This window comes from Apiospora aurea, assembly GCF_038362705.1.
Source record: "Apiospora aurea strain CBS 24483 chromosome Unknown utg000001l_segment0_segment0, whole genome shotgun sequence".
Taxonomy (NCBI): Eukaryota; Fungi; Ascomycota; class Sordariomycetes; order Amphisphaeriales; family Apiosporaceae; genus Apiospora; species Apiospora aurea.
In genome coordinates, this window is record NW_027117388.1 from 2,916,418 (window position 1) to 2,943,152 (window position 26,735).

The window sequence follows — 26,735 nt, forward strand, 5'->3', positions numbered from 1 at the left end:
AAGGGGTATTATTACGGCTTTAAATATGAAAATAAACTTTCGGCCTTTAACGGGCCGATTAATTAAACGTTATATACGAACGTTTAAAAAGCGTTTTTTTTTAAAAACCTTTATTTTTAATCCCTTATTTTTATAGTTTTTCGAGCTACGTTTTCGTTATATAGTTACCGTTACTTAAAAAATTATAATAATAAAACCGATATCGCCTTATTTATTTTAATACTTAATTATCGCCCGTGACACGTTTTTTTTATTAAGTTATTATCGGTGCGATAATTTTAAAAAAATCGCGTATAAATTTTTAATAGAAATTTTTAAACTTAATAAAAGCTTAACGTGGTTTACCACTACGCGACGCATATCACTTAGCGACGCACCTTAATTTAATTCCAATACAATTAAACTTTAACGCGTAATACTTTTATAACTATAATGCCTAATTAATCCTAAAAAGATCGGATAGTTTTAGTAATTTAAGCGATACGAAACGGACCGAATTAAATAAGCTAAAGAGTAGCAGTAAAAGCTTATAATATACCCGAATTAACTTTACGCCATCGAATTTACGGCCGAACTTTAAAACGCGAAATCCGACCGAAACGACGTAAAATAAATTTAATTAAAAAAGAGGTACTTCGTAAATATATAATTAATTTAAATATTCGAGGGATGCCTCCCGATTTCGTTAGTGTAAAAAATATGACTAATTTCTTTACCGCGTTGCGCGGCGGTGACCGCGTTAATAAGCACTAAGTTAAACGCTTTATCGACCGTAACCCGGATTTAAAAACTAAAATAAATCGTCGGTATAATTATTAAAGGGCTTTTTACGAAGATTTCAAAATTATTTCTACCTAGTTTACATTAATCGTGAATATAAAGGCGAAATACGGGATTATTAACGAAAACATTTAGAATTTCGACGAAACCGGCTTTATAATAGGCATAATCGGGTTAATACTCGTCGTAATACGCGCCGAGCGGCGTAAAAAAAGCGAAATTAGTTTAGCTTAGTAATTAAAAATAGGTAACGGCGATTAAATATATTAATTTATAGGGTTAATACATTCCGCCGTTTTTAATCGTTTAAAGTTAATATTACCTCGCAAACTAGTCCCGCGAAACCGATTTACCGGGCGATTAAATAATTAAGCCGATTTCTAATAGCTGGACTAATAACGAGATAAGCCTAAATTAAATTAAATACTTCGATAAATATACTAAATCGTAAACGAAAAGTCGCTACCGCCTCCTAATTCTTAACGGCTACGAGAGCTATATTTCGGCCGAATTCGAGGTATACTACTAGAATAACGATATTATTATTATTAATATACCTCCCTATTTATCGCACTTACTCTAACCTCTCGATATAATACTTTATTCGTTTTTAAAGCGTACTTATTCGAAAAAAATCGAGCTATTTATTAAGGCTTTTATAAACTATATTATTAAACTCGAGTTTTTTATCGCCTTTAAAGCCGCGTATTTTACTGTTTTTACGGAAGTTAATATTAAATCTAGATTTAGCGTATCTAATTTAATACTTTATAACCTTAATAAGGTAATTAATAAGCTAAATATACGTCTCCGGACGCTTACACTTAACCTATTCTGTCTAGGGACGGCTAGTACCTACGACCCTTAAACGCCGTTTAATCCCTAATAAATAACTAAGCATTTTATTTATATTAAAAAAGGGTGTTTACCTATTAAAAAAGCTCTTCGACGCTAATTTTAAATACGGTAAATTAAATAACGAAAAATATAACTAAAATAGCCTATAAAATAACCCTTATACGCGATAAGATATATATATTAAAGGAGGCTAATTTAACACTTTTTTAAACGCCGGAGAACTAAAAAATCGCGAGTTTAACTTAAAAAAGCTTTTATTATTAAAAAATTTTAATAGTTACAAAATAAAAAGGCAAAAAAAAAGCGTTTAACGCTTAATAAAAGTGGAAATAAGGGTTCGTCGAAGCGGAGAGCGACCGGTAAAAGGCGCTATAATATTTGCGGCGAGACAGGTTATAATACGCGAACATATAAAAAGGATATAAAATTAAGCGAAGAATCGAATAACGAGTAATTTTAATTAATTTTAAGCGTTATGGTTAAATTAATTTATATAAAAGGGTCGAGAAGTGGAAAAAGTGCGTCGCTAAGTAATATGCGTCGCGTAGTAGTAAACCACGTTATATATTAATTAAATAAGTTTATATAATTTAGTTTTTAATTATTTTAAACTTTTTAAAAGTTATCCGAATCTTTTTAATATTTATAATTATACTTAAAAATATCGTTTTTTAAACTATAAATTCGTACTTTTTTAGTTTTATAAATAGCCTTAATTCTTTTAAGGCTTACAGGATTTTCCGGATATATTTAATATATTCTTTTCGTGTTTTATTATAAACTAAAATATCGTTTAAGTACGCGGTGTAAAATTAATTTAAATAAAATTTTAAAGTATTATTTATAAACTTTTAAAACGTTAACGATATGCTTATTAAATTAAACGGTATAACTAAACTTTTAAATAAATTAAAATAAGTATAAAAGGCGGTCAAGTATATTTATTTTTATTTTATATATATAACGTTAAAACTAATAATAATATTTAACTTCGTAAAATACTTTATTCTTTTTAAATTATTTAGCGATTTTTTAATTAAAGGTAACGGGTACCGGTTCTTAACGGTAATATTATTTAGTTTTCAGTAATTAATATAAAATCGAAGGCTTTTATCGGCTTTTTTAATAAATACAACGGGGGACGCGGTAAACGAAAAATTAAAGCGTATAAATCTTTTCTATAAATTTTCGTTTAATTATTTTTTTAGCGTAATCAATTCGTTTTTTAATATTAAATATAATAGTTTAAAAAGCGGGGTTTGTTTTTTTATAAATTAAATATTATAATTATAATTATAATATAACGGTAAATTTTTTACTTTTTACGGCAAAAAGATATTTATATAATTAAATAGTTTAAGCGGAATAATCGATACGAGTTTAATAAGCTTTTTTTTAATAACTAAACGATTTTTTAAAGTAATAATAAATATACGATAATCGCGTCGTTAATATAGTTAATAAACGCGGAAAAATCTTTTCGCGATACTTATATATTTTAGTTTTTCAGGTTAAATAAATAAATTTATTAATTAATTTTTCGACGGTACGTTATATATCGCTTTAATTTTTACCGGGCTTCTCGGCGTATTATAATATTTTTAATAGTAATCGCTATTAAAAATAAAAATATATCTAAAAAACCCGATTTTCAGGTCGTGTTTTTTTTATTAAAGTAAACTTAATATTATAAAGTAATATATTAATTAACTAATAAATAATTTAATAGTTTTAATATAATTTTAGTCACATGGCGCCATCGGTAGTATATGCGAAATCAGCCAGTCAAGTGAAATTAGAATATATTAGGCTGGAGAAAAAAGGAAGGAAGGAAGGAAGGTTAGCTTTAATGCGGTGCGAAAGGTAAGGTAGTAATGTGTGGGGTTAAAGTGGAGCTCTAATAACACCGACTAATTAAACCACGTGCATTGGCCTTAGTGGGGCCTAGCATGTGACTATTTTTAATAATTAAATCGGTAATAATATAATAAATAACGGCGCCGAAACTATAATTCGAGCCGTTAAAAATTATTAATTTAATAAAGTTAAATAGTTTATTTAAGAGTAAATTATAATATTCGGCTTAATTTTAATTTATAAACTTTATATCGTCGGCGTTAATATCGATTATAATATATATTAATAATAATTCTTTATTCCGCTTTAAAGTAATAAATAAAACTAAGGAATTTAAATATAGTCCGGCTTTTTTTATATAGACTAGTTTCGCATTATAGTTTTAAAAATTCGAAGGGTTTAGTTTTAAAGAGTGCGTATAATACGAGCTTAATAACGATTTATATTAAGCTTATTTCGTTTATTAAATTTTAAACGTTCGGGGTTAAATTGAAAAACCAGGTAAAAAAGCGGGTAAAAAGCGGATTAGTTTTAATAAAGGGCTAATAATTTTAACGGATCGAAATTAAAATTAAAAACGGTTATTAAATAAAAAAATTAAATATTAAATAGCCTTTTTCGCTATAACGAAAATATTTTCCTCGTTTATACCGTTCGTTTTTATAAATATAATTTAAATTTATAAGGTTATTTTTAAAGGTTAAGGCGGTAAAAAAGATTTAAAACGAAAACGAGCGGCGAACCGAGTTTAATACGAGCGAGGCGCGGGTAGTGTTAAATAAAACCGAGCTAAGGGCGCGAAAAAACTATTTTTTCGCGGTTTATTATTTATATTTATAAAAACGATTATTTAAAAACTATAAATATTTAATATATAAAGTATGTTTTTAAATAAACGTAAGGTTATAAAATAATATATTTTAAAGTTTTTATAATATATTTTAAAATAATAATAATAATAATTTTTAAGGGGTATTTCTTTTTCGAACGCGAAGCGTTAAAATTCCGCGTAGTATACGTTAAAGTCTTAGTTTTTTTAATAATATTAATATAATCGGTTATAGGCGTTTTAAACTCGGTTAAAGTTATCGAAAACCGTTTCGACGTATTTTAAAAAGTCGGTATAATTAAAAAAATTAGGGATACTTTTATAAACGCGAGGTAAAATTAAATTATAAACCTAGCTTTTTAAACGGCTAGCTATATATATTAAACGAAACGTAAAAATCTAAAAGCGGTTTTCGTTTTAAGTTATTTTATTATATATTTAAACGGAAAAACGGCGGAAATTTTAACGGGATTCGTTAAATTTTATTAAATTAAAAAGCTTTTTACTTTTAATAAGAAATTTAAAAAGGCGGGTAATAAACGGCGTATATAATCCCGATATTAAATCTATAAATAAATTAATACTAATTAAAATAACGGGGGCGAATATAAAAATATTCGGAGTAAAAATAATCGAAGGGGTAACTATAATAAAAATAGCGGTATAAAAAACTAATACTTTTTTTATACGTAATTATTTAATAAGCTCGTTTTTCGAAAATAATTTATTTTAATAAGTTTTTTTTAATAAATTATAATAACCTATTTTTAAGCGAGCCGGATTTACGTACTCGTAAATTAAACGTACGTATTTACGAGTTAAGATTTTATCGAATTTAATTTAATTTTTAATCCATTAATATAATTATAAAAACCGAGGTTATATCGAAACTAAGCTTCCGGGTTAAATATAACTACGTTTTTAAACGCGTTGAGAGTATAAACGTTTATAAAAACGTTAAGCCGGGTAATTATTACGGTAATAAATCGTAATATTTATAAAAAAAAGCTACGTAATATTACGGGTAATAATTAAATATTAAAATAAATAAAACAATATCGGTTTTATTATTATAGTTTTTTAAATAACGGTAACTATATAATAAAAACGTAGTTTAAAAAAGCTACGAAAATAAAGGATTAAAAGTAAAGGTTTTTAAGAAAGGACGCTCTCCGAGCGTCCGTGCGTAGCGCTAGGCTAGTCGGCCCGTTAAGGGCCGAGGGCTTATTTTAATATTTAAAGCCGTGATAAAAACGGTTAATTTAATATTTATTAACACGCTCGCCGTCGCGTAACGCGGTAAAAAGATTAGCTATATTTTTTATATTAATAATATTAAGAGGTATTCCTTAAATATTTAAATTAATTATATAATTTCGAAATACTTTTCTTTAATTAACGTTAATTTTCATTATAAATATCGGATTTCGCGTCGTAAAATTCGGCCGTTTAATTAATTATTAATTATTAATTATAAAAGGCCGAAGGCTTTTATAATAACTTTTTAATTAATAAGTTTTATAAGGTTTCGCGTCGCTTAAATTATTAATTTAAGCTTATATACTAATAAAAATTTAAGTATTATAATTATAAAAATAAAACGTATTAAAATTTAATAGAGAATATTAATTAAACTAGTAATCAGCGAAGTAATATAATTAACTTAATAATAAACCACGTTATAATTTACTATTAAAATATAAATAAATTTATATAAATTTATAATATTTTATTTAAATTATAATAGTTAAAAATTAAAAAGGTAATATAAATATTAATATTAATTTTAATATTCGTAATAGTTATTACGTAAACTTTTAATTAGTGATTTTACCCCTAGTCTTAAGATAACTTAAATAAACCCTATCCGTCTCTAGTTTTAGCCCTGTATTTAACAGGATATCCACAGCCCACCCATCGCTCGACTAGGCCTTTTTAGGCTATAAGATGCCGTTTAAGGTAGTAAGGAACCAGCGATCCCAAGGTCGTTTTCTATGCTGTAGGGCTGTCATGTTACTACCAACATCTATAGTTATATAGTTCATCGTCCTACAGTCTACCCCCTGAAAGTTTATTTATTTTCTACCCTTGTGCGAGAGCCCTGGTACGAGTATTTTATGCGTCGCCGATACCTTTATCAGGCTAAAACGTATACCTATAGTTGCCCAGTTATAGCATAAATATATGGTGATAACTCCTCCGTTTTTTATATTTCGAATGGGACGTTGGATATACTTTTTAACGTAAATATGGCCTGTCGATACTTTATCTGAACTACGAAACGGTGTCCATCAATTAATAAACTTTCAGGGGTGCACGTGTACAACACGCTAAAACGCTTAATGCTATTCTTAGCTGCAAACACACTGCTTTTATCCATGCATCTATACTGGTAACGAGAAGGGAGAGGAGACAAGGTCTTGTGACATGAATATAATTTGCATTGGCGGTCCATTCAAGGAATCATGCCGTCTCCATACACATTAGTATACACGAACGCCAGGCGGATATGAACTCCTACATGCAAGTATTCCATACAGAGAGAGGGGGCCATAGCAACCTTGAGCCCCCGGAAGATGCTGCCTCGAAAAAAAAAAAACCAGTTCCCTGCGCAAAAACCAGATATCCCCATCCAGATGATCCCCATGAATCCCCCCAAAAGCCATATGACTCCCTGCAAAACGCCTTGACAACATGCAATATGTGAGGAAATAGGTCAACAATCAGGCCCGCAGCCTCTCCTGCTATCGGCAACGACGCTTCCGTAGTAATTTGTTATTAACGTCGCCTGGTCGCCTCCGCCAGCAGAAACACAAACGCCAGAGAATGAGACGAGAGACGCCTCCTGCTCCTTCAGGAGTCGTCCAATATATGCATCAAGGGACATGGTGATGAAAAGGGGGGGGGCATCAACGTTAGCCTATGCAAACCCACTCGGCGAAGACACACCATCTAGCCGTGCGATCGGCGAGCACAAGACCTCTCCAGACTCCGCGTTCCGAGCACTTGATGATGGTTTCCCACGTGCCTCCGTCGCTAACCTCCTCTTCGGGGCCTATGTTCTTACCACCGACGCCAAAACCGCGCCGCTCCTCTTTGCGCATGAGACGCAGAATCTTTCCGCCAGGTGTCTGGATGGCCAATTTGGCCGGCTTCTTCCCGCCCACCGACGTACCGCCGCCATAGCCACTGCTGCTCACCGTACTAGGGTTGGAGGAGCTCATGCTCATTGCACTGCCGGGCCGCGCAAAAGGAATCGGGGACGGTGCTCCCGGACTGGTGGCTGGTGTCATAGAGGCGCTGGGTGACAAGGAAGGGTGCTGTCGGATCGCAAAAACGAACGTGTTGTTCAGAGCCAGACGTTGACACTGGGGCTGAACAACATAAATGTCGTGCCGCTGGGCGTGTGGTGTCGGATGCCTCGTAACAAACTCATACGGCGGGTTTTCGCCAGTGTGGATAACCGGCAGGGCAAAAGCCAGCGGATGTGGGATGTCCTTGATGCTGTGCATCAGACCACGCTTACCCGCATATACTTTGAGGACTCCCGTGCCTTCGTCGCCAGGAAGAAGTGCTTTGACTGTATAGCGTTTGACTCCGTTGTACCATTCCGCTTGAGCCAAAGCCCGTTTCTTCACCGTGTCGCCCGACTCGAAGAAATCACCGTCCGCATCACGGGTAAAGGCGCGAACTTCAACCTCGGCTGCAACCTCGATATCAGCTGGCACGTTGAACTTGACATGGACCATCTCAAGGTCCTCGATCCGTGTAAGTGACGTATTGTAATCGACCATGGCCAACTCGTTGCGGAAGTAAGGAGGGCAAGCACCAGGCAGGTTGAGAAGGATTTCATGAGCGACAGGTGGGCAAAGATGCTGCTGAGAGTGGTGCTCGGGAATATGCGTCCAGCAGATCTCGGAAGGCTGAGTAAGAAACCACCAGCTGTCGGCGTTGACATTGCCCGAACTTGAGTAAAGACTTCGCTGTGGATTCGACGCAGAAGCAAGGCAGCAATCCATGATGCGCCATTCGTTGTCGACGATGACGGCATTCCACCAATGGTTTGACCGAGGCATGATGCTCGTCTCTGGGATCTCCCCGGGAGTCTTGAGATAACCACGCACAATTTCCGAATGCAAACCGACCGAGGCACACATCTCGTGCACAAGGACGGCGTACTCCTCAGCACACCCTCTCTTGGTCTGGATAACTCTTCGGGTGTCCACATCGCCCTCGAAGTCCTCTTCCCAGTTGATCTTCTCTGCCACCCAAGTAAAGATGGCTCGCAGTTTCTGAACATCACTTCGATACGGTCGACAGACATAAGTCGTGGCGAGGGTAACAGCAGTGGTCATAGGGGGTAGACTGCTGATGAAACGTGAGTTCTTGTCGACTTGGCTGAGATTGATTGTTTGATAGTTCGTGGGCTCGTGGACTGGCATGCCATCAGCGCCTTCGCCACCTTCAATGCTCTCCCTGAATTCGTCCACGGGGTCGATGGCGGGATAATCCAACATCTGGCATCGATCGCGGCGCTCGCTACGCTCGTTCTTGCTGAGAGTGTTGGATCGATTCACATCCCGGCGGACTTGCACCCAGTCCACGCCGCTATTGCCCAAACCCACCTCCCTGCCTGCGTCCCGTGCAAGCTGAGGACTGCTGGCGCTACCGCCCGAAATCGCAGTTACTCCGTTTGAGGTAGGGCGGCTCAGCATAGGCGATGAAGCTCCAGATCCTGCCCCCGTCGCAAGACTACTGCGACCGCTAGCAACACCCGTCTTTGTCGCCTCCAATATCCTCTTAATGAAATTCGATTTCTTAGGCTTCGCGTTGCCAGGTTGCACGAGGCCGCCAACGGCAGCGATACCCTCATCACGGAATCCTGCTTGCGACTGAGGACGCACTTGGGAAGAAGAGTGGCTCGCATGGTAAGAAATGCCACTAAAGGGGGTAATCGGCCGGTCCAGGTCGTCGTCGTCGCCGCCGCCGTCCCGAAAACCCAGAGCGCTGCGTGCACGACTACGGTTTTTGCGGGCTAGGCTCCCGGCACTTGTTGCGCTGATGCCGCTAGCAGACACGCCACTCATCAGGCTCCTATTAGTACTCTGCGTGTTGATACTGCTGTCAGTAGCTCGAGTTCCGGAGGAAGCATTCGTCGAAACAGTCTTTGTTGTAGAGTTCCTATGAAGTAAGTGACGTCCAGCATCATGCGTAGACTTCTGTCGCTGGAGTCTTTTCTCATTTATATCATCGCTTATCAAAGCTTTCGGTCGGTCTGAATGATATGTTGCTCTCTTTGGTGGCGGCGGCGGCGGCATGTCATCAGAGGGCACAGCTCCCATGCTCGAACTGTGCTGGTGCATCTTCCGTAATCGGGACTCCATTCTGTCCACGTAGCTGTTCAGTTGGGGGAGGTGCTGCTCCTCAGCATGGCTATTGTGGTGTGTGTTTTCCTGCGAGGAGCTACCGCTGTACGTCTCATAGCCTTCATCTTGTAATGCCACCCCTATCGACGTCTGCGGTCGCGTCTCACGCTGTGTTCGGGTTCTGCGCTTCGACCGCGACCGATGTGAGACCATGTCGAACGACTCCGGCGACCAAGGATCAAATACAGGCTCAGGAGATTCTCGCCCCTCTTGACTTTTCGTGCCAAGTGCACTCAAAGATTCGATAACCCCGTCCATAGCTTCTCTCAAGGGCGAGGGAGTGAATCCATCTCCGTTTGGTGACGGCGGACACGGCGAAGGGGCTCTTGGCGTACGGGGCCGGCTGTCGTAGGAAGCATTGGAACCTCCACCGCGGCTCAAAAGGGCGTGGCGATGAGGAGGGGGAGGAGGCGGAGGCGGCGAATCGGATTTCGGCAGCGCGGCGCCGGGGCGATAAGGTATAAAGGCCGAGGGCGCAGGTGACGGTGCCCTGGAACCGTAGTGCAACGGTGGTTGCGGAGATGGCGCCCTGGAGCCATAGTGCATAAGCGGTTGCGGTGATGGTTCCCTAGCACTGTAGTGGTTGTCGAATGGAAGAGGAGATGGCGCTCGAGCGTTATAATGCAAAGGAGGCGGTTGAGGGGATGCTGCTCGACGTCCGTGGTATGACATTCGCAGTGGTTGGGCTGGCACCGGAGACGGCCCCCTGGCGTCCCAAGAACCAGGGCGCGCCAGCGGCGGTGCAGGAGAAGCTTCTCTGACGTCCCACGAGCCATGGCGACTTACAGGTGGCGCGGGCGACGCCCCTCGACCATCCCAAGAGCCGTGATGATTTACAGGTGGGGCAGGCGACGCTGCCCGGATATCCCACGAGCCCTGCCGACTAACAGGGGGTGCTGGAGACGGCGCCCTCGAACCCCAAGAGCCGTGCCGGTCTATGGGCGGTGCAGGAGAAGGGACCCTGGAACCGTACGCATGTGCGACCGAAGGAGTTGGCGCGCGGTTAATGGAACCATGTGACGAGTGCGGTGTTTGCTGTGTTGACATATTTGATGGTTGACGCTCCGGCATATCCCGTATGACCTCGGGCTGTTTGGCAGTAGTATAATGAGGTGCCTTCGCATATGCCTCGAACGGTTTGCGGAAGGGCTTTTTCGACTTGTGCATTGTGCCATTCGTGGGACTTGGAGTATTACTCGATATTAACGGGCTGGTCGATCTGGTGACGGGACGAAAGCTGTCGGGCAGGACTTCGACAAAATTGGACGGGAAGACGCCGACCGTCTTGTTGCGCCGCAGCCTTCCCATCCACCACGATCCATCTCCGGCATTCAGACATTCTATCAGGTCTCCCTCGACAAACCCCAGGTCGCGTTGAGACTAGAACGGGCAAGCCGGGTCAGCAGAGGGTCAAACAAATAACAGCAATGGCATGGATGCAGCAATCAACCTACCTCTCCTCCCCACGAGTAGACGGCTCTGCACCAGCACGGAAACCGCGTAGGAAGCTGCGGGGGCGCTGGTACCATGGCGCCGTATCGCCTATCAAGTCGGCCGAATGATTGCAATTTTTTTTACGCCAGCAAGGGCGTGTCGCAGGAGAGTGCGTCGAGCTCGAATTCAAAGGAGAAACTCTGCAGTGCTCGACCAAGTGGCTTGTCAAGATATCGGAGTCGGTGTCGTTGGGCTTCAAGACGCGTTGCGATTGGGACGTGGTGGCAGGCGGTGAGGCGATTGAGTGGAACTGGCTCTGCGAAAGATTGGATCAAGCACGGGTAGGTTGACCGAGATAGATCGTCAACACGAAGTGGACGGGGTAAGCGGCGCTACGTGCACGCCAACACATCAACTTATCGATCGATTGAACCAAGGCAATTTTGCGTGGTCGCAGTCGCAATAGCAGTGGTAGTATAATCTCGGGCAATGGAGATTACCTAGAGTCCCATTCCTGCTCGATACGGCCTGGGCTGTTTGGACTGGAACTGGAGTTCGGTCAATGATGGAGGGGAGCTGGAGCTGGAGTTCGGAAGATTTACTTGCAAGGCCCAGGACCAGGACCAGGACCAGGACGAGGTGGTTTGGGGTCACGGTGCAGTCCAAGCTCCGGACCAAACAGAGGGGACAGTTGACTGGACAACCCCCCAACAGCCGAACAGGGCCTATTTTCCTATTTTCGTCACTTCGTCATACCTTTTCCCCCACAAACAGAACGCTCGCTAAAGTCGCACCCAACCAGCCGGCAGTCTCAGACTGTTAGGATGCATGCCCTAGCAGTAACCTGTTTCACTTGTCGCGAGAGGGAGCAGGTTATCATGCCATGATCTTTCACGCGTCTGCATGCGCATAGCCATCGTTTGGAAGGGCTGCATGCGATGGAGTTCTGCGTACAGCGAATGCGCCGGGCCAGGTCTTGTATGTAGGTAGTAGGTACCTACTTACAGAGCTCAGAGGGGCGCTGGAGTACATACTTACATACGGTACTTACCTTTAGCTGCCTCAGGTAAATCTACGACTGGCAGCGAACAAGTATCAATACCTACCTACATTGCTCAAAAAGCTCACTGAAACGCGAACGTTGATTTTCAGGGTGTTTTGCAAATTGCAGTACCTGCATCTTCCACGCGCAAACGTGCGAATATAGAAACTGGCAGCAGGCCACGAGGGCATACACACACGAACACACGCACAAAACTTTGTAGATCTGTTTCGCAAAACTGATACCTCATTTTTAGAGTGTTGGAATGCAGGACAACAGCGACCGTGGTCGGTCTGGTCGTGTTGACTTTTCCCCCTCCCTATGGCTGCTGCCATTGACTGGATGACTGAGTGACCTATGTCTTGAATGTTTATGTGCCGTATGCGCCGGATGCGCCCCATAGCATGAAGAGCCAACCCCGACACAGCGCAGGGTTTTTGAACTTGTTCTTCCTCTTCTTCTTTTTCGCGTCCTGTCTTTTGGGTTCCGCTACATCCTACTCCGTCGAAAGGTCCGGATCAATAGTGGACTCGGCGTGTGCGCAGCAGACATGGTCGCAGTAGAGCCGCAAGACAGTACACTATTGACTCGCAGGTTGTCAGGCCGTCGCAAAAGGAAAACCTTGCTGGGATCCGAGAGCTGAAAGCAGGACGGTGCTACTACCCAGACCCTGGTCCATCTGGCCAGCTAGTGCCCACTGCCCGATCTGTCATTGCCCTGTTCAGGAACCCTGTTTGGCAGTCTGTTGATGTGGTGGGCCGGAGTGACCTAATTGACCCAAGCTTTTTTTACCTCCCGCCCAGGCTCACTGCTCACTTGGGCCTTGGGCAGTACCTTGGGCAGTACTACTATCTTGGGTTGGGGCCTTGGGGCCTTGGGACCTTGGGACCTGCCGCCCGCCCACTGTACTGTACCTGCTTCTTCCTGGCTCCCCCAGCAACCAGCAACCCGGCTAGAGCTGGGGCTATCCCGTCGCCCAGGCCCGTACACCACCACCACTACTACCACCACCACATTAACCTTTTATATCACATTCGGCCTTGATGCTGACCGCCTTATTGTTGTTGGCAACTGTCCCTTCGTGAACGTCTTCTACCCGTCACGCGTTAAGGAGAATCGCCTCGGTCGCGCTCCCTTTTGTGCTGCTCCTGTTCCTGCTCGCTGCCATCGTGGCAGGAGAGTTCTGCTCTATCATTGTTGCTTCGCTGTGCAATCACTGCGCATCCAAGATTCATAACATCTGAGACAACATGGCAGACGGGGCTATCGCAAGCCATTACCAAGTCCTGGAGGAACTTGGCCGTACGTTCTTCTGTCCCCTTTGCCCTCGATTCACAAAATTGTTAACTCCATTTCTCTATAGGTGGCAGCTTTGGTGTGGTTTACAAGGGCATTGAGAAGGCCACCGGTGAAGTGGTCGCCATCAAACATGTAAGTCGTCTGAGCCGCAACCATTCCCCTTCCACCACCACCACACGCCTTCAACACACCATACTGACAATGCCATTAGATCGACCTCGAGTCAACAGATGACGACATTCAGGACATTCAGGCGGAGATTTCTGTCCTCAGCACCTGCGCCAGCTCTCATGTGACCCAGTATAAGGCTAGCTTCCTCCGAGGAAGCAAGCTATGGATCGTTATGGAGTACTTAGGCGGTGGCTCATGTTTAGACTTGGTACGTCAACGACTCGCCTCATGCCATTGGGACATGCACTGACGTTTGCTCTGTAAAGCTCAAACCTGAGCCGTCCATCTTTAGCGAATCTCAGATTGCCATAATCTGTCGTGAGCTCTTGGCCGGTCTTGAGTATCTCCACGCTGAGGGCAAGATCCACCGAGATATCAAGGCGGCCAATGTTCTCTTATCAGAAACAGGCAAAGTCAAGCTGGCGGATTTCGGTGTCGCCGCCCAGCTTACCAACATCAAGTCGCAGCGTAACACGTTCGTTGGAACTCCGTTCTGGATGGCGCCAGAAGTCATCCAGCAGAATGGCTACGACTACAAAGCAGATCTTTGGTCTTTGGGAATCACCGCTATGGAGATGGCCCTTGGCGAGCCGCCTCATGCGAACCTGCACCCCATGAAAGCTCTATTCCAGATCCCTAAGAGTGCTCCGCCTAGGCTTGAGGGTAGCTTTTCCAAGGACTTCAAAGACTTCGTCAGCCAGTGCCTCATGAAGGAGCCTGAGCGCCGACCCAGTGCTAGAGAGCTCTTGAAGCACCGGTTCATTAGGCATGCCGGCAAAGTAGAAGCACTCCAGGAGTTGATTGAGCGCCGGCGCAACTACGACGTTACTAAGAGTAAGAAGAGGAACCGCCCGGTCTACCAAGAGACGCTGCAGACGATGTCGACAAGGGACGAGAAGGATGAATGGGTCTTTGACACGGTCAGATCGGTCATGCCTAGAAAATCTACTGTCAGGTCCAGAAAGCCCTCCTCGGTTTTCGCGACCGAGGATGCTCTGCGCCAAATGGATCCCAAAGACGGCCCTCTACAACCCTCCTCGCCGGCGACTGGTACTGCGCGCAAAGTTACGGCTCGCAGGCAGTCCTCTGTGACACAGATGACAGGGACCGGATCTGTCCGCGGACCGCCACCTGCCCCTGCGCTTAGAAAGCCATTGCAGACTGACCTGTCGTTTGGCAACTCTGGATCGTCCCAACGTCTCTTTAGAAGAGTACCATCTGATAGCTCGGCCTCTGGCAATATCTCATGGCCCGACTCGAATGATGTTTTCACTAACGAGAATCGAACTCCACATGCTGCTGAGGCAACCACCAGCAAGGAGGCCATGCTGGGTCGGCGACTATATTCGAAGGCTGTGGACCCCGCTCTGAGCGAGCTTCACGCGCAGACTTCTGCACTGGCAAAGCGAGAAGCATTGGCGAAACTATCAGATGCGTTTGCTACCCTTGATGCAGTCGATCCCGAGGGTGCTTACCACATGATGCAGAACCTCATGGCAAATTTGACTCAAGATCACAGACTGTCCAACGCATTCCTCCAGAGTTCAACCCCTCTCAAGTCGCCAAAGTCAGGAACGCAGTCCGGGACAGTGATTATCAAGAGCACCCCGAAACAAGAGGTCCCAAGTCCTGCCAAGCTGGTGCTTGCATCCAACAACCCCCATCTTGAGAGCCACCGCCGAAGACGGGGAAGTACCGCTGTGGACAGCAATGGGAGCCCCAGGAGGCCTGTTGATAGAGAGAAGGCGGCACTTGTGGCAAAATACCCTGGTCGCGAGCCGCCACCTGGAATGGAGCACAGCAAGAAAATTACCGATCTGGTGTATGGTGCTTGGATTAATGGCCTGCGCATGCGCTGGCCAGATCTGTAACTGTGGAGGGGGTGATTAGTCTCGCAAGTGGTAGTCGTTCACCACGGAGGTGATATAGAAACGACAGAAGGGGGGATGATCAGGCAAACCTCTACGGCAGGTGTGACGTTCATTTGAGTGTATGATGTGTATGATGAGGAATGTCGGGTGTTATGGTGGTTATCGTGATTGATCTAACTTGAGCATCAAGGGGTTCGGAGGAATAGCAGATGGGGATGGCGATGAGCTACGACGACGAAGGCGACGATCTGTTGGTCGTTTCGTTTTCTCCGCCAGCAGCTACTCTCGCCTTCCTCTTATGCCTGCCGTTTGTCTTTATCTCTGGGGCATCGCGACGGAGTTTGATGTTAATGTATGGTTTTTGTATGATGATTTAGCGAAATAAGGGTTCAGGTCCAGGAGGAACGGTTATTTGGGTAATTTAGATTCGTGTGACATATGTAGGCCCTACGGCTAGGTAGTCAGGATGGTAGCCAATTTGCGCAGTAAGGGGTAGAAAATGGCTGGTGGTATTGTACCTATATATTCCGGTTAACTCGTCCAACTTGGCCCAAAAGAGGGCCTTGAAAAGAGGAAATGTGATGATTTTGTACTCCCTACTTAGGGGGCTGGCTGAACAGCGAGAGCTAGCTTTTTGATATCTGGTAATTTACATACACACTCGAGTGTACTGGATCATAATCCAGACTTCAGTTTGTCGCTCGAGTCTCTGGTTCTCAAGAATTTGGCAAAAGCTAAGAAGTCGGCAATATGGTAGGATAACTAGCAACAAACGTTCAGACATTACTAGTATCTGTCGGTTATGGATAGGGGGTGCTCAAAGTATCTAGGCCGTGGAAGTGGTTTTCGCATAACTTGAGAAGCCCGGACTACCTGTATATTATTTCAAGATCAAAGACAAAACTTCCACGCCATATGACGGACACCGCGTAGTCAAATAGAAGGTGCGCTTTTCAGTAAGAACATCTCCCAGCCCATGATACGTAGAACACCGCCAATCTGCGGCTTTAGGGAATTCCCCGCGCCAGGTATGCGAAGACTGCAGTCAATGCAGGTCCTTATTGGCCGTGCTATGCGAACGGCATATATTGATAGGAGCTCCCCCGCCAGAGATTGCAACACACCATAATGATCGCTCTACATCGTAACTCCATATAACTCAGCAGAAGTCCCCTTGCGTGAAATTCGTGAAACTAGTTGTTGATTTCAGAGGAGTATCCATTATCTGACTCTGACTTTGTCCCGCCCAGTATGGCCGAAACAACTGCTACAACCATAGACACTACTGGTACGAATAATGTACAATATGTCTACTACCATGAAGGCGGTGTTCCCGGCCGGCGGCCCGTTCTGACAGGCAAGAACGCCAAGCCCACCTTCACAGAGCTACCACGCATAGACCTGGGCCGGCTTTATTCGACCGAGCTCGCGGACCGCCGAGCGCTGTCGTCCGAGATTGACGCCGCATTTCGCGATGTGGGCTTCTTCTACGCGACGAACCATGGCGTGGACAAGGCCGTGGTCGATGACATGTTCTCGGCCATGCACCGCTACTTCGGCCTGCCGCTGGACGTCAAGATGGAGGCGTACTCGCGCCAGAACCGCAAGTTTCGCGGCTACGAGCCCCTCTTCTCGACCAAGCTGGACCCGACCACGCGCGGCGACCTCAAGGAGGGCTTCCTGATGGGCGAGGACGCCCTGGACGCCGAGCAGTGCGCGCCGGGGTCGGCCATCGCGGCACAGCAGGCCGAGGCGGCGGCCCACGGCAGCACGGCGCGGAACCAGTGGCCGGGCCACGCGGACGCGCACTTCTGGCGACCCGCCGTGTACCGCTACTGGGCGGCGCTGCGGCAGCTGTCGGCGCGGCTGCTGCGGGTGTTCGCGCTGGCGCTGGGCCTGCCCGAGGACGCGTTCGAGGCCGTCACGCGGTTCCCCATCACCAACATCCGCGCGCTGCACTACCCGCCGCAGACGCGCGACGAGGACGTCGGCATCGGGGCCCACACCGACTTCGTCTTCTTCACGCTGCTGTGCCAGCAGGAGACGGCGGCGCCGGCGCTCGAGGTCCTCAACCAGAACGGCGTCTGGGTCCCCGCTCGGCCGGACCGCGACGCCTTCGTCGTCAACATCGGGGACTTCCTCAAGTTCCTCACGGGCGGGTATTGGCAGAGCACCGTCCACCGCGTGCGCAACAGGACGGGCGAGGAGAGGTACTCGATCCCCTTCTTCTACAGCCCGGACGAGGCCGGAGTGGTCAGCGTGTTGGAGAGGTTCAGGGAAGAGGGCAAAGAGTACGAGGAGTTCACGGCGGGTGAGTACTTCGAGAAGAGGTTGCAGATCGATCGCCGGACTGCAGACGGGGATGATGGTGGCGAGACTGGAAAAATGTATTGATTGGAGCTACGTGTTGTCGTATGCATTGCTTGCATATCTGTATCTGTAGGGGAGAGCTTCAACATTGGTCAAATGGGAGGCATGCCCGCAATCAGCAGCGTCGCCTGCACAATCTTGAAAACCTTATCTAGAGAGAGCGAGACTCTACTGGCTTAACATCGGGTGACCGGTCGGAGTATACCTAATCTTGGATGTTTACCCTGTCAGGAAGGAGGTATAAGTGAGGCTGTACGTAGGATAACAGGTAACATCCCGAGGTCCGTACCTGGTCAGCCACAGTTGGACGCCACAAATTTCCCCGTAGTGCGTAGATCTGACGGGAGGCACGGTCCATTCCCATCCATCCTTATTTCCCTGCCTCGGTGACATCAGTCCGAAAAAACTCCACCGCTATTCACGATGGAATTCCACCTGGACTTTGTGTACAAGTGATCGGGCGCGCGGTTGCGTCTGAGCTTGGCTATTTATTCGTGTATGGCAGGAACTATTCTGGATACCCGTCGCGCACCTTCACGAGAATACCGCCCTTGGAAGCAGGCCTGACCCCTGACCCCGCCGCCAAAACTCGACACTTTGGAACCTGGGCGGCCAGAATTCTCGCAGAAAGACTCGGGGCGATGGAAACCTGGCTCTCCTACATCAGACGGAGAATCCTCGTTCGCTACTGGAGGTTCAAGTCGCTGTGGCGCGGGCCCTGGTACTCGCCCTTTGGCATTCGGCGATCACTGCGAATCCTGGCCAACAATGGCTCGACGACCCCGACCTTGGACCTCCTACGCCTCCTCTGGCCCATCTACCCCTGGGAATGGCCATCGCAACTCCCCGACAACCCGCGCTTCCTTCGAGACCACCCGGAAGTGATACACGAGCGGTATGAGCACATCTACGAATATCGGCTCATGCCCATCTACCGATGGCGTGACACGCCCCAGCGCTCCCTGTACCGCATGTACGAGTGTTTCTGTGGCCTCGACGACAACCTGGTCGGCTACGAAGCCGAGTACTTCTGGAAACACCCCGAGCCGACCAAGTGGCAGTTGGACAAGATCGAGGACCCAGGCGAGCATGGCGACCCAGAGCGTCGAGCCGTGCTAGCGGCTCTGATTGAAGAGCTTGTCGCGGCCTTCAACTGGCGCTTGGAGTGGGGTCTTCGCCGCCGCGCGCCACCCGTGGAGCGTGCTGACGACGGCACCCCCGCTCCTTTTGTGCCTTATCGCTGCCCAGATTGGGTTGCGACAGTGCCAAGGCTGAAGAACAGGCTGGTCTTGGACGCGGACGGCGAGAGCGACTCGGAGGAGGAAGACGAATGCGATGATGCGCCGGTCAGGCCTAATCCTTGGAAACGGCTCAATATATCGAGCGCGTCTCGGCGAGGGTTCAGAACCATTTGAACATTACTGTACGACACTTGAACAGACGATCTAGTCTATCTGGGTGCGGCATCACTTCGGCGCCAGCAACATTACTGCACGCCCATATATCCGACTGCAGACGAGCATTTAGCGCGGGAGTTGAAACCCAGTCATGATCTCAGAAATCGGGGATATAAGCTAGTCAACAATGCCGTCTTCCTCAAATCGCTTTTTATATTCCTCCCTGACCTTCCTGACACCCTTTGACATGGAACCCTCGAACCCGTTGAAGTTCATAGCTTCTAGATCCGCAGCACGCAGCGGAGGCCCGTCACCCTTTAGATAGCTCAGGATGGCCACGGCATCCGAGACGTCCTTGTTGCTCTGGGCTGTCTGTTTTCCATTGGTAATTCTGCGCAGCTTCCGCTCCAGCTGCCAGTCGAGCCGAGCTGCGTATATTGTCATGTTCACTCCTTGGAAGATGACGATATTCTGCTCCACCGACTCGAGGAACAGGCCGAGGCGTTTGGGCGCGTGTATCCAGAGCTTCACCTCGTCGTTGAACCAGTCCTCCTCCATGTCCAGCTGGTTCGCGACGCGCTGAACCGCCGTGCGTATCTCGGCGCGGTACATCTTATCGGAGTCGATGTTGGGGTCGGTGAGGTAGTCGACGTCTTTGGTCATGGAGCGGACCTGGAAGTACTTGACGGCCATGGTGCCGCCGACGACCATGAAGCGGATCGGGGCGACACTCATGAGCAGCGGCGACTCGCCGAACATGGCGTCGAGTGCATGGAGAGCTAAAGGGTGTTGGTTTGGATTAGTTAGTTCAGGGCTGTTGTTTTTACAAGTTACAGAAAGTATAATGCATATATGTCTCTTCGACTGCGCGATTCACCCTCTCCAGGGCTGAATAGCATGTACTACTACTAGTTTTAATCGCAAGCAGTAAAATAAAAATGGATGCTTACCAACATCAATGTCCTCGGAAGTGAGCTCCGTCTTCATGCGCGGCATGGTTGGGAGTATAAGTATACTGTTATATATGTCTTTTTCCAAAAAAAAACTTCAGCGCCCCAGATCGACTACATTGAGGGACGAAGAGGACCAAGTTCACATCTTTTCGAATGTCCGGGTGACACACGCTTTTCTTGCTCGCCTGGCTTGCTGGCTGGCTAGGCTGGTCAGGTCAGGTTTACTGTTGTATTTTCCCTGCGGCAGTGAAAATAATTTTTTTTCTGTCCTGCTGCTCTCTCCCTCTCTCTTTTAAACCCTCTCCCATGTATGTAAATGCAATGCAATGTAAGGTAAGGTAGGCGAAGAGATAACAGCCGATCAGCTGTTTTGCTTTGTACTCGCGGCACCCTGCCTCAGTCAGTCACTTGCGTCGCGTTGCTGCTGCTTGCTGCTTCTTTGGGGTTTGCTTGCTTGCGTTGCTGGCTGCCCCTCCCTCTTGCGAAATCCATCTCGATTTGTTCGGCAAGCGCGAGGGGAGGGGGGTCGTGAGGGTCACATTTTCCGGGCCACAGGGACAAGGGGGTGGGCAGGGGGCACCACTTTATACAGGCGGCGCGGCCCAATAGAGCATCTCGGTACAGCCAGTCATCTGCATGGGCGCAGCAACAAACAACAGGCTCTAAAGCAGTACTCGGAACCAATCGGGAACGGCACTCGACAAAATACCAAGGCCCTCGAGCCCTCCGCTACTCGTCCTCCCTTACATATCCATGTTTGGCTGTGCCGTTCTGTACACAATGCTACCCTCCTCATGACACACTCGCATTCCAAGGCTCGCCCGGGGCCGCGCTGCTCACTCCACTCCACCCGACCAGGCATCAGTTCGGGACTACTCCCATGTATGTAGATCATTCTGGAGGCTTGGTATCCGGGCCCGTGCAACATGTATATCAGGTAGGCATTAGGTACGTATTGGATAATCCATGGCTACAACAACCACCGCCGTATCTACTTGCCATTGACGCTTACCTAACCTTCCCAAACATACCAACCTGGCTTGAGAAAAGCTCCCCTGTTCCGTATTGCGCATGCCGCTCTCACCGGTACTTGTCATACTCGGTATTTGCCATGCTCGGTATCATGATCTAGACCCCGAAGCGATGCCTTCGGTTACATCGCTCACGGGTTTACCTCGCCGAAGTCTAGCTGACAATCTTCTGTATTCTGTCAAGGAGCTATCTGCATGTTTAAACTCGAAAACCTGACGAGCCAGACAGCATGTAATAGAAGCCCGTGTTCAAAGATCCCACCCGGTAGCCCGTATAATATTTATCATACGGTGCTTACAAATATGAGAGAGTGTTGTCTTCCCGGATTCTTCCCAGGACACCGAGATCGGCGATTCCTTGGGGACCTGCGACAGCAGGACCGCGGGCCACGATCTGTCCTTCAATTGTCTGGCCATCTTCCGAAGTTTGGTGGCGTCCACTGTCCTTGAGCAGAACCTCCACACTGCTAACGGGTGGACCAAAGTGTGATGGTCCATCTCCACTAACGCGGTAGTCATGGAATTGCGTCTGGGCCACGGAGCCAGCAACCTTGGCTGCAGTCAGGGCGTAGATAACACGCGCACCAGTGAAGACCCTCAGATCCGAGAGGGTGGACTCCTTCAGAGCCGGTGTTTCCGCATTCACGCCCTCCGCAACATAGAGCAGCCGCAGCTTGCCGGGCGTAGTGCCGATCTCGGGGCGAATACTGTCGTTGAATTGGCTTAGGAAGGAAGCCACGGGCATAGCACCATTTTGGACCAGGCTACGGGTCTGGACCCAGTGAGCAGCTCGGCTGAGGGCGTTAGTAATCTTGCCTGAAGCCTCGGCGTGAGTCTTCAGTAGAGTCTGAGGAGTGGCCACCATGACTGTAGGTGCAACCCCAGAGGTCGCCAAGGCCAGATCAGGCGAGGTACCAGCTACCGAGTTGAACGCAACAGTAGCGTTGTAGTACAACGCAGCTAGTGTCAAGGCTAAGGGGTACGACGAGGCCAGGGAAGCAGCGGGCAGGAAAAGATCCGCAGGCGAGAAGCGATGAGTGGTAGGGACTGCGGTGAGCTGAGCCGAAACGGCAGCAACAAGATTCTTCTGAGTAAAAGTGACCATCTCTTCCACAGTGCCAGGTTTGCCAACCCAAAAGAAGATTACATCATTGGGCTCCTGGGTGTCGTTCTCGGAGGGCAGATCCGTACCAGCAGCGACGGGGCTGTCGTTCAAGATGTCCTGCCAAGTAGAGACGTTGACCTTGCTGCCAGTTCCCTCGGGCACTTCGTTCCAGTCCATGTGGCTGCTGCCCTCGTCGACGACCCAAATGAGCTGCTTTAGGGATGGATAGCTGGCCACCACAGCACCGAAGGGGAAGGCACCAGGAGCGGATACCACAGTATCCGCGCCAGACTGCTGGAGCATGGAAACAATAGACTTCTCCGGCTGGTCAAAAGGGATGAGGATAGCTGTCAGGTTGTAAAAGCTGCAGGCGAACAGAGTGGCCATCAACTCGACCGAGTTGGGCAGGTAGATGGCGACCTTGCTTCCGCCCTGAGCAGATATGTGTTGACCAATAAGGTTGATAGCACGAGTGATTTCCGCTACACAGATATTAGGCACGAGATATAGGAAATTTAGAGGCGCAAAAGCCGGGTATCATGCATACCTGGCTTGTGTTCGACGACATTCTCACGGCCGTGGACAGTCAAGATGCGGCCCTTACCCGACCGTCCCTCCTCGGCGGGCGCACCCGAGATGACACGCCTCCAAACGTCACGCAAATCGCCATCGCGTCCCTGGGACCACTTTGGGGCGCCAGCGGGCTTTACGTTGAGGCCACTGTTCAGAGGCATGCCGTGAGGGGCCGAGTTGCCGCGGTAGACGGGCGACTCCCCTTCATTTCGCACAGGAGAGCCCTGGGCCTGGCGAGCGAGCAGCATGGGATGAATATCCGACTCCACGCGGGTCATGATGGCATACGTTATGATAGCCACCATGGCGGTGACTATGGCAGTTGAGTAGCCATTCCATTGGCCGATGAGCGAGCTGATGGCCTGGTCGAGCTGGCCCAGCATATCGCCGAGACCCATGGCGGATTAGAGTCAAAGAAGAGAGCGACGGGCCAGATATGGATATGGGATGTGTACACTTTTCAGAGGCGAGGTGATGATGGCCCCGGATTGCGCGGGTTCAACAAGGGCTGTATGTAGACGCGGAGATAGAGAGAGTGAAGCCAGCTAGCTTACGGACTGGACGGCAGGCCTAGTCGACGGGCTTCCATGGTGGGGCATCGAAACAGACTGGACTGGACTGGACTGGACTGGACGGATGGATGACATAGCGGGCAGGCGGGCAGGCGAGCAGGGTCGCAGGCGGGGGGCCGTAAGCACAGTATGCATACAGTACCCAGCCCCCCGTTCTACACAGTGGTCGGCCGAACATTGAACATTGAAGCATTTGATTGAGGTGATGTCCGTGCACTGCCAAGACCCAATAGCAGTACATTGCATGGCCCTTGCGGAGATGCAGTTTGTTGCTATTGTCGCAACCCAAGGAAGGTCCTAAGGGGACAAAGAAAACAACCACCAAACTTTGGCCCCAAGCGATTCTCACGAGAGCTGCTTTCGCGGCACCCAGCCCACTAACCGTCGCAGGTACTAACATAGCAGGAAAACTCCACGGAAACGAGCGCAGCCCAATAAGGAGCTCGATTCTAAAATTCCTTTTTTTCCCAGGAGACCTCGCGTCCTGCGCTCTTCGCGTTCGTTGGTCTTTGTTGTCTGTCGCCTAACGAATTTGCCTGGGAAGCACCCTGGAAACTTAGGTCGAGGTTGGCTGCCATCCTCCAGGCGCCAATTGGAACCTACTACTGCCCACGAGCTCCAAGTCTTCCATCGGCACTCTTTGCAGAATTATTCGATTCCACACCACAACTCAACATGTCGTCGACTGCCCTTCAGAGGCCCTTGACCCCGACTAAAGCTTCGCCCGCGCCGCCTCAAGATAGCCCGGGCACATGGCGTCACCCGCGCCTGGAAGAGATCTCAAAGCGCCAGAACGCCGCCATCTTTGGCGAGAAAAATGTCAAGAAGGTCGTCTACAACGTCGCGGCCTTGATCGCCATGTTCGCGATCCAGGGATTCGTCTCTCAGTGGTTCTCGCCAGTGTCAGTGGTTCCTCAACCCTAGCGGAGATGGCAGCAGTATATTGACATGACAATTACCAGTCCACCAACACTCGGCCGATTCGCGACGTACATTTACCGCATCGCTCAGCTGGTACCGCTTTACAACATTGCCGTGGCGTGCATGCCCTTGGTTCGGTCTCCAGACGAGATGGCAGACATTGCCTTGACGCCTGGCCAGCGTAAACTGCTGGGACTCCCGCCGTCATCGAACCCTCCGACTCCCGGCTCGGTCTACAGCACCCCTCCGAGGTACTCGCGCACTCCCTCCATGTCAGGTTCAACCGGTGGCAAGCGCAACTTTTCAGACTCGACTATTAATGGCCAGACGAGCCCATCCCTTTTCCGCAGCCCGTTGGATTTTGGTGGAAATCTAAGCACCAGCAGCTTCGGTGCATCCAGCAACTTTGGTGCATCTGCATCAGCCTTCGGTGGATCTGGTTCAGCGTTGGCCGGGAGCCCTCTTATTCAGAAAGCCATCCACGGTGCGCGCCGGTCGTCGTTCGGGTCGCCAAGTCCCATGGTCGGTAGCATTAATGGCGGATCGATCTTCGGCAGCGGACCTGAAAGCCCCAGCCCCAGCCCTGCTAATGGCAAACGGAGTAGCGTGAGCTTGAACAACAAGTGGCTATACGAAAAAGGCAGACGAAGCTCGGGGAACATGTTCCTGCAGGCATCATGAGGTGCCCACTTGATTAGGATTGAAGCATGCAGCATGCGAGGTCTCGGCATCACCGTATAATGACTAATAGCAGGCGTATGAAGCAGGACTTGGAAACATCAATGGGCGCGTTAGCAGCTCCGCGTGAACATGACCACATGCAGTGTGGCAATATAAAAATACCAATGGGCCTTGATCATACATACTGTAAAGCAAGCGATGCACAACATGGTTCAAATACCTGAACCTTTGAGATCATCCCCTTCAAGGGGCTTTTGGACATGGGTAGTCCTTATTGAAACCCCGTTGAACCATATATTCGCAAATACGTATACTACCTATCCTTCCGTATGAAATCTTCTTTTGTACAATAGTACCACAGGCAAAGTATTCAACCCCAGTTTCACTGGGGTATGAATCTAAGCCAGCAGATGATACGTACTCAAAGGGTAGCAAAGCAAAGATTACCTGACGCGGAGGTTACATTAAGGGAAGCATGTACTGGGAGGTTGGATGAACCAAGCAATGGCTTGGGGGTAGCTGTTTTCCCGCGGCCCCTTACATCACTTCAACCAACTGCCCGGGTAACTTTTCTTCCCCGTAACCGCAATTCTTGAACCGCAAGTTTTGGTGCTGTTCTTTTTGGTGGGTGACAGTATTTCTGATAGCAACTACCGAAGACTTATATCATCCGCTCTTGATTAAAGACTCGATCTCGAAGGAACGATGACTTCTCACAAAGTTCCTAGTTCCGGCGAGTCTTACCCTCAGCCTATTCAAGGGTAAGTCAGGAAGGGCCTGGGAACTATCATTTTCGTCCACAGCTTCCCACCGGGGTGGTTCATAGCAACGAGGAAATCTAACACAGAACGGCACAGACCGCAAATACCATATCGAGGCGGGCAGAGACAGAGCCATCGACTGTATGGCCTTCTTCTGGTGATCGCGGCATACCTGTATGCTTTCATACCTGCCTATCCGTATTCCTTGACGATTGACACGCTCTAGGGTTGAGTATGTTGGCTTCATCAGGCGTACTGTGTGGCAAAATGCAGGCTTTGGGGCGCTTCGTCGTATCTGGATGCACATCGGCAATGCGGAACCTCGGTTCATGCCTACAGTATTTCCGTGTGATGTGCCCAGCCACGACGCAAAAGTGGTTTCCGTCACCGACGAAGCAAAGGAAAGGAACGTGCCAGCTTTCGCAAACTGTGCCGTCGCCCAGTATCGTAGATCATATCTGTCCGGAGATGTGACCCCGCAAGATATCGTCGAGGCCCTGTTACCCTTGATCCGTTGCGATATTTCACCTCCTGGTATTCACTCGACAGCTTGGGTTGACATCAAAATCGACCTCGTGCTCAAGGCCGCCGAGGCGTCCACACTTCGGTACCGACGACAGAAGTCTCTCGGCCCCTTGGACGGAATCCTAGTCGGGATAAAAGACCAGTATGATGTCGACGGGTACTCGACGATGCTCGGCTCGTCGCACGACCTCACCGGGCGCGACCAAGATGGAAATGCCTATAACAGCTGATGCGTGGAGAAGCTCCAAGAAGCGGGAGCTATTATTGCTGGAAAGCTGA

At 48.0% G+C, this 26,735-nt stretch overlaps 8 protein-coding genes across 8 annotated transcripts; 5 read left to right on the forward strand and 3 right to left on the reverse strand.

Annotated features, from left to right (window-relative positions):
* Nucleotides 1-7,239: 7,239 nt before the first annotated feature.
* Nucleotides 7,240-11,279, reverse strand: PG986_000919 (cytokinesis protein 3; the record flags this gene model as incomplete). The annotated part of the gene is made up of 2 exons (XM_066837141.1): nt 7,240-11,130; nt 11,205-11,279. 2 exons carry the CDS (start codon nt 11,277-11,279, stop codon nt 7,240-7,242), a joined length of 3,966 nt encoding a protein of 1,321 aa, XP_066706034.1.
* A 2,197-nt stretch (nt 11,280-13,476) lies between these two features.
* On the forward strand, nt 13,477-15,567 carry PG986_000920 (uncharacterized protein; the record flags this gene model as incomplete). The annotated part of the gene is made up of 4 exons (XM_066837142.1): nt 13,477-13,528; nt 13,590-13,657; nt 13,737-13,904; nt 13,963-15,567. The coding sequence occupies 4 exons, from the start codon at nt 13,477-13,479 to the stop codon at nt 15,565-15,567; spliced, it is 1,893 nt and encodes a 630-aa protein (XP_066706035.1).
* Nucleotides 15,568-16,818: 1,251 nt separating this feature from the next.
* PG986_000921 (Clavaminate synthase-like protein) lies at nt 16,819-17,961 on the forward strand (the record flags this gene model as incomplete). Its single annotated transcript, XM_066837143.1, has 1 exon — nt 16,819-17,961. The coding sequence occupies one exon, from the start codon at nt 16,819-16,821 to the stop codon at nt 17,959-17,961; it is 1,143 nt and encodes a 380-aa protein (XP_066706036.1).
* Nucleotides 17,962-18,578: 617 nt separating this feature from the next.
* Nucleotides 18,579-19,352, forward strand: PG986_000922 (uncharacterized protein; the record flags this gene model as incomplete). The annotated part of the gene is made up of 1 exon (XM_066837144.1): nt 18,579-19,352. One exon carries the CDS (start codon nt 18,579-18,581, stop codon nt 19,350-19,352), a length of 774 nt encoding a protein of 257 aa, XP_066706037.1.
* A 159-nt stretch (nt 19,353-19,511) lies between these two features.
* PG986_000923 (uncharacterized protein) lies at nt 19,512-20,330 on the reverse strand (the record flags this gene model as incomplete). The annotated part of the gene is made up of 2 exons (XM_066837145.1): nt 19,512-20,113; nt 20,285-20,330. 2 exons carry the CDS (start codon nt 20,328-20,330, stop codon nt 19,512-19,514), a joined length of 648 nt encoding a protein of 215 aa, XP_066706038.1.
* A 1,283-nt stretch (nt 20,331-21,613) lies between these two features.
* Nucleotides 21,614-23,394, reverse strand: PG986_000924 (uncharacterized protein; the record flags this gene model as incomplete). The annotated part of the gene is made up of 2 exons (XM_066837146.1): nt 21,614-22,905; nt 22,971-23,394. The coding sequence occupies 2 exons, from the start codon at nt 23,392-23,394 to the stop codon at nt 21,614-21,616; spliced, it is 1,716 nt and encodes a 571-aa protein (XP_066706039.1).
* Nucleotides 23,395-24,243: 849 nt separating this feature from the next.
* PG986_000925 (nuclear pore complex component-domain-containing protein) lies at nt 24,244-25,170 on the forward strand (the record flags this gene model as incomplete). Its single annotated transcript, XM_066837147.1, has 2 exons — nt 24,244-24,470; nt 24,531-25,170. The coding sequence occupies 2 exons, from the start codon at nt 24,244-24,246 to the stop codon at nt 25,168-25,170; spliced, it is 867 nt and encodes a 288-aa protein (XP_066706040.1).
* Nucleotides 25,171-25,899: 729 nt separating this feature from the next.
* On the forward strand, nt 25,900-26,686 carry PG986_000926 (uncharacterized protein; the record flags this gene model as incomplete). Its single annotated transcript, XM_066837148.1, has 2 exons — nt 25,900-25,931; nt 26,158-26,686. Coding segments are annotated over 2 exons (561 nt in total), but the record flags the coding sequence as incomplete, so codon positions are not given.
* Nucleotides 26,687-26,735: the final 49 nt, after the last annotated feature.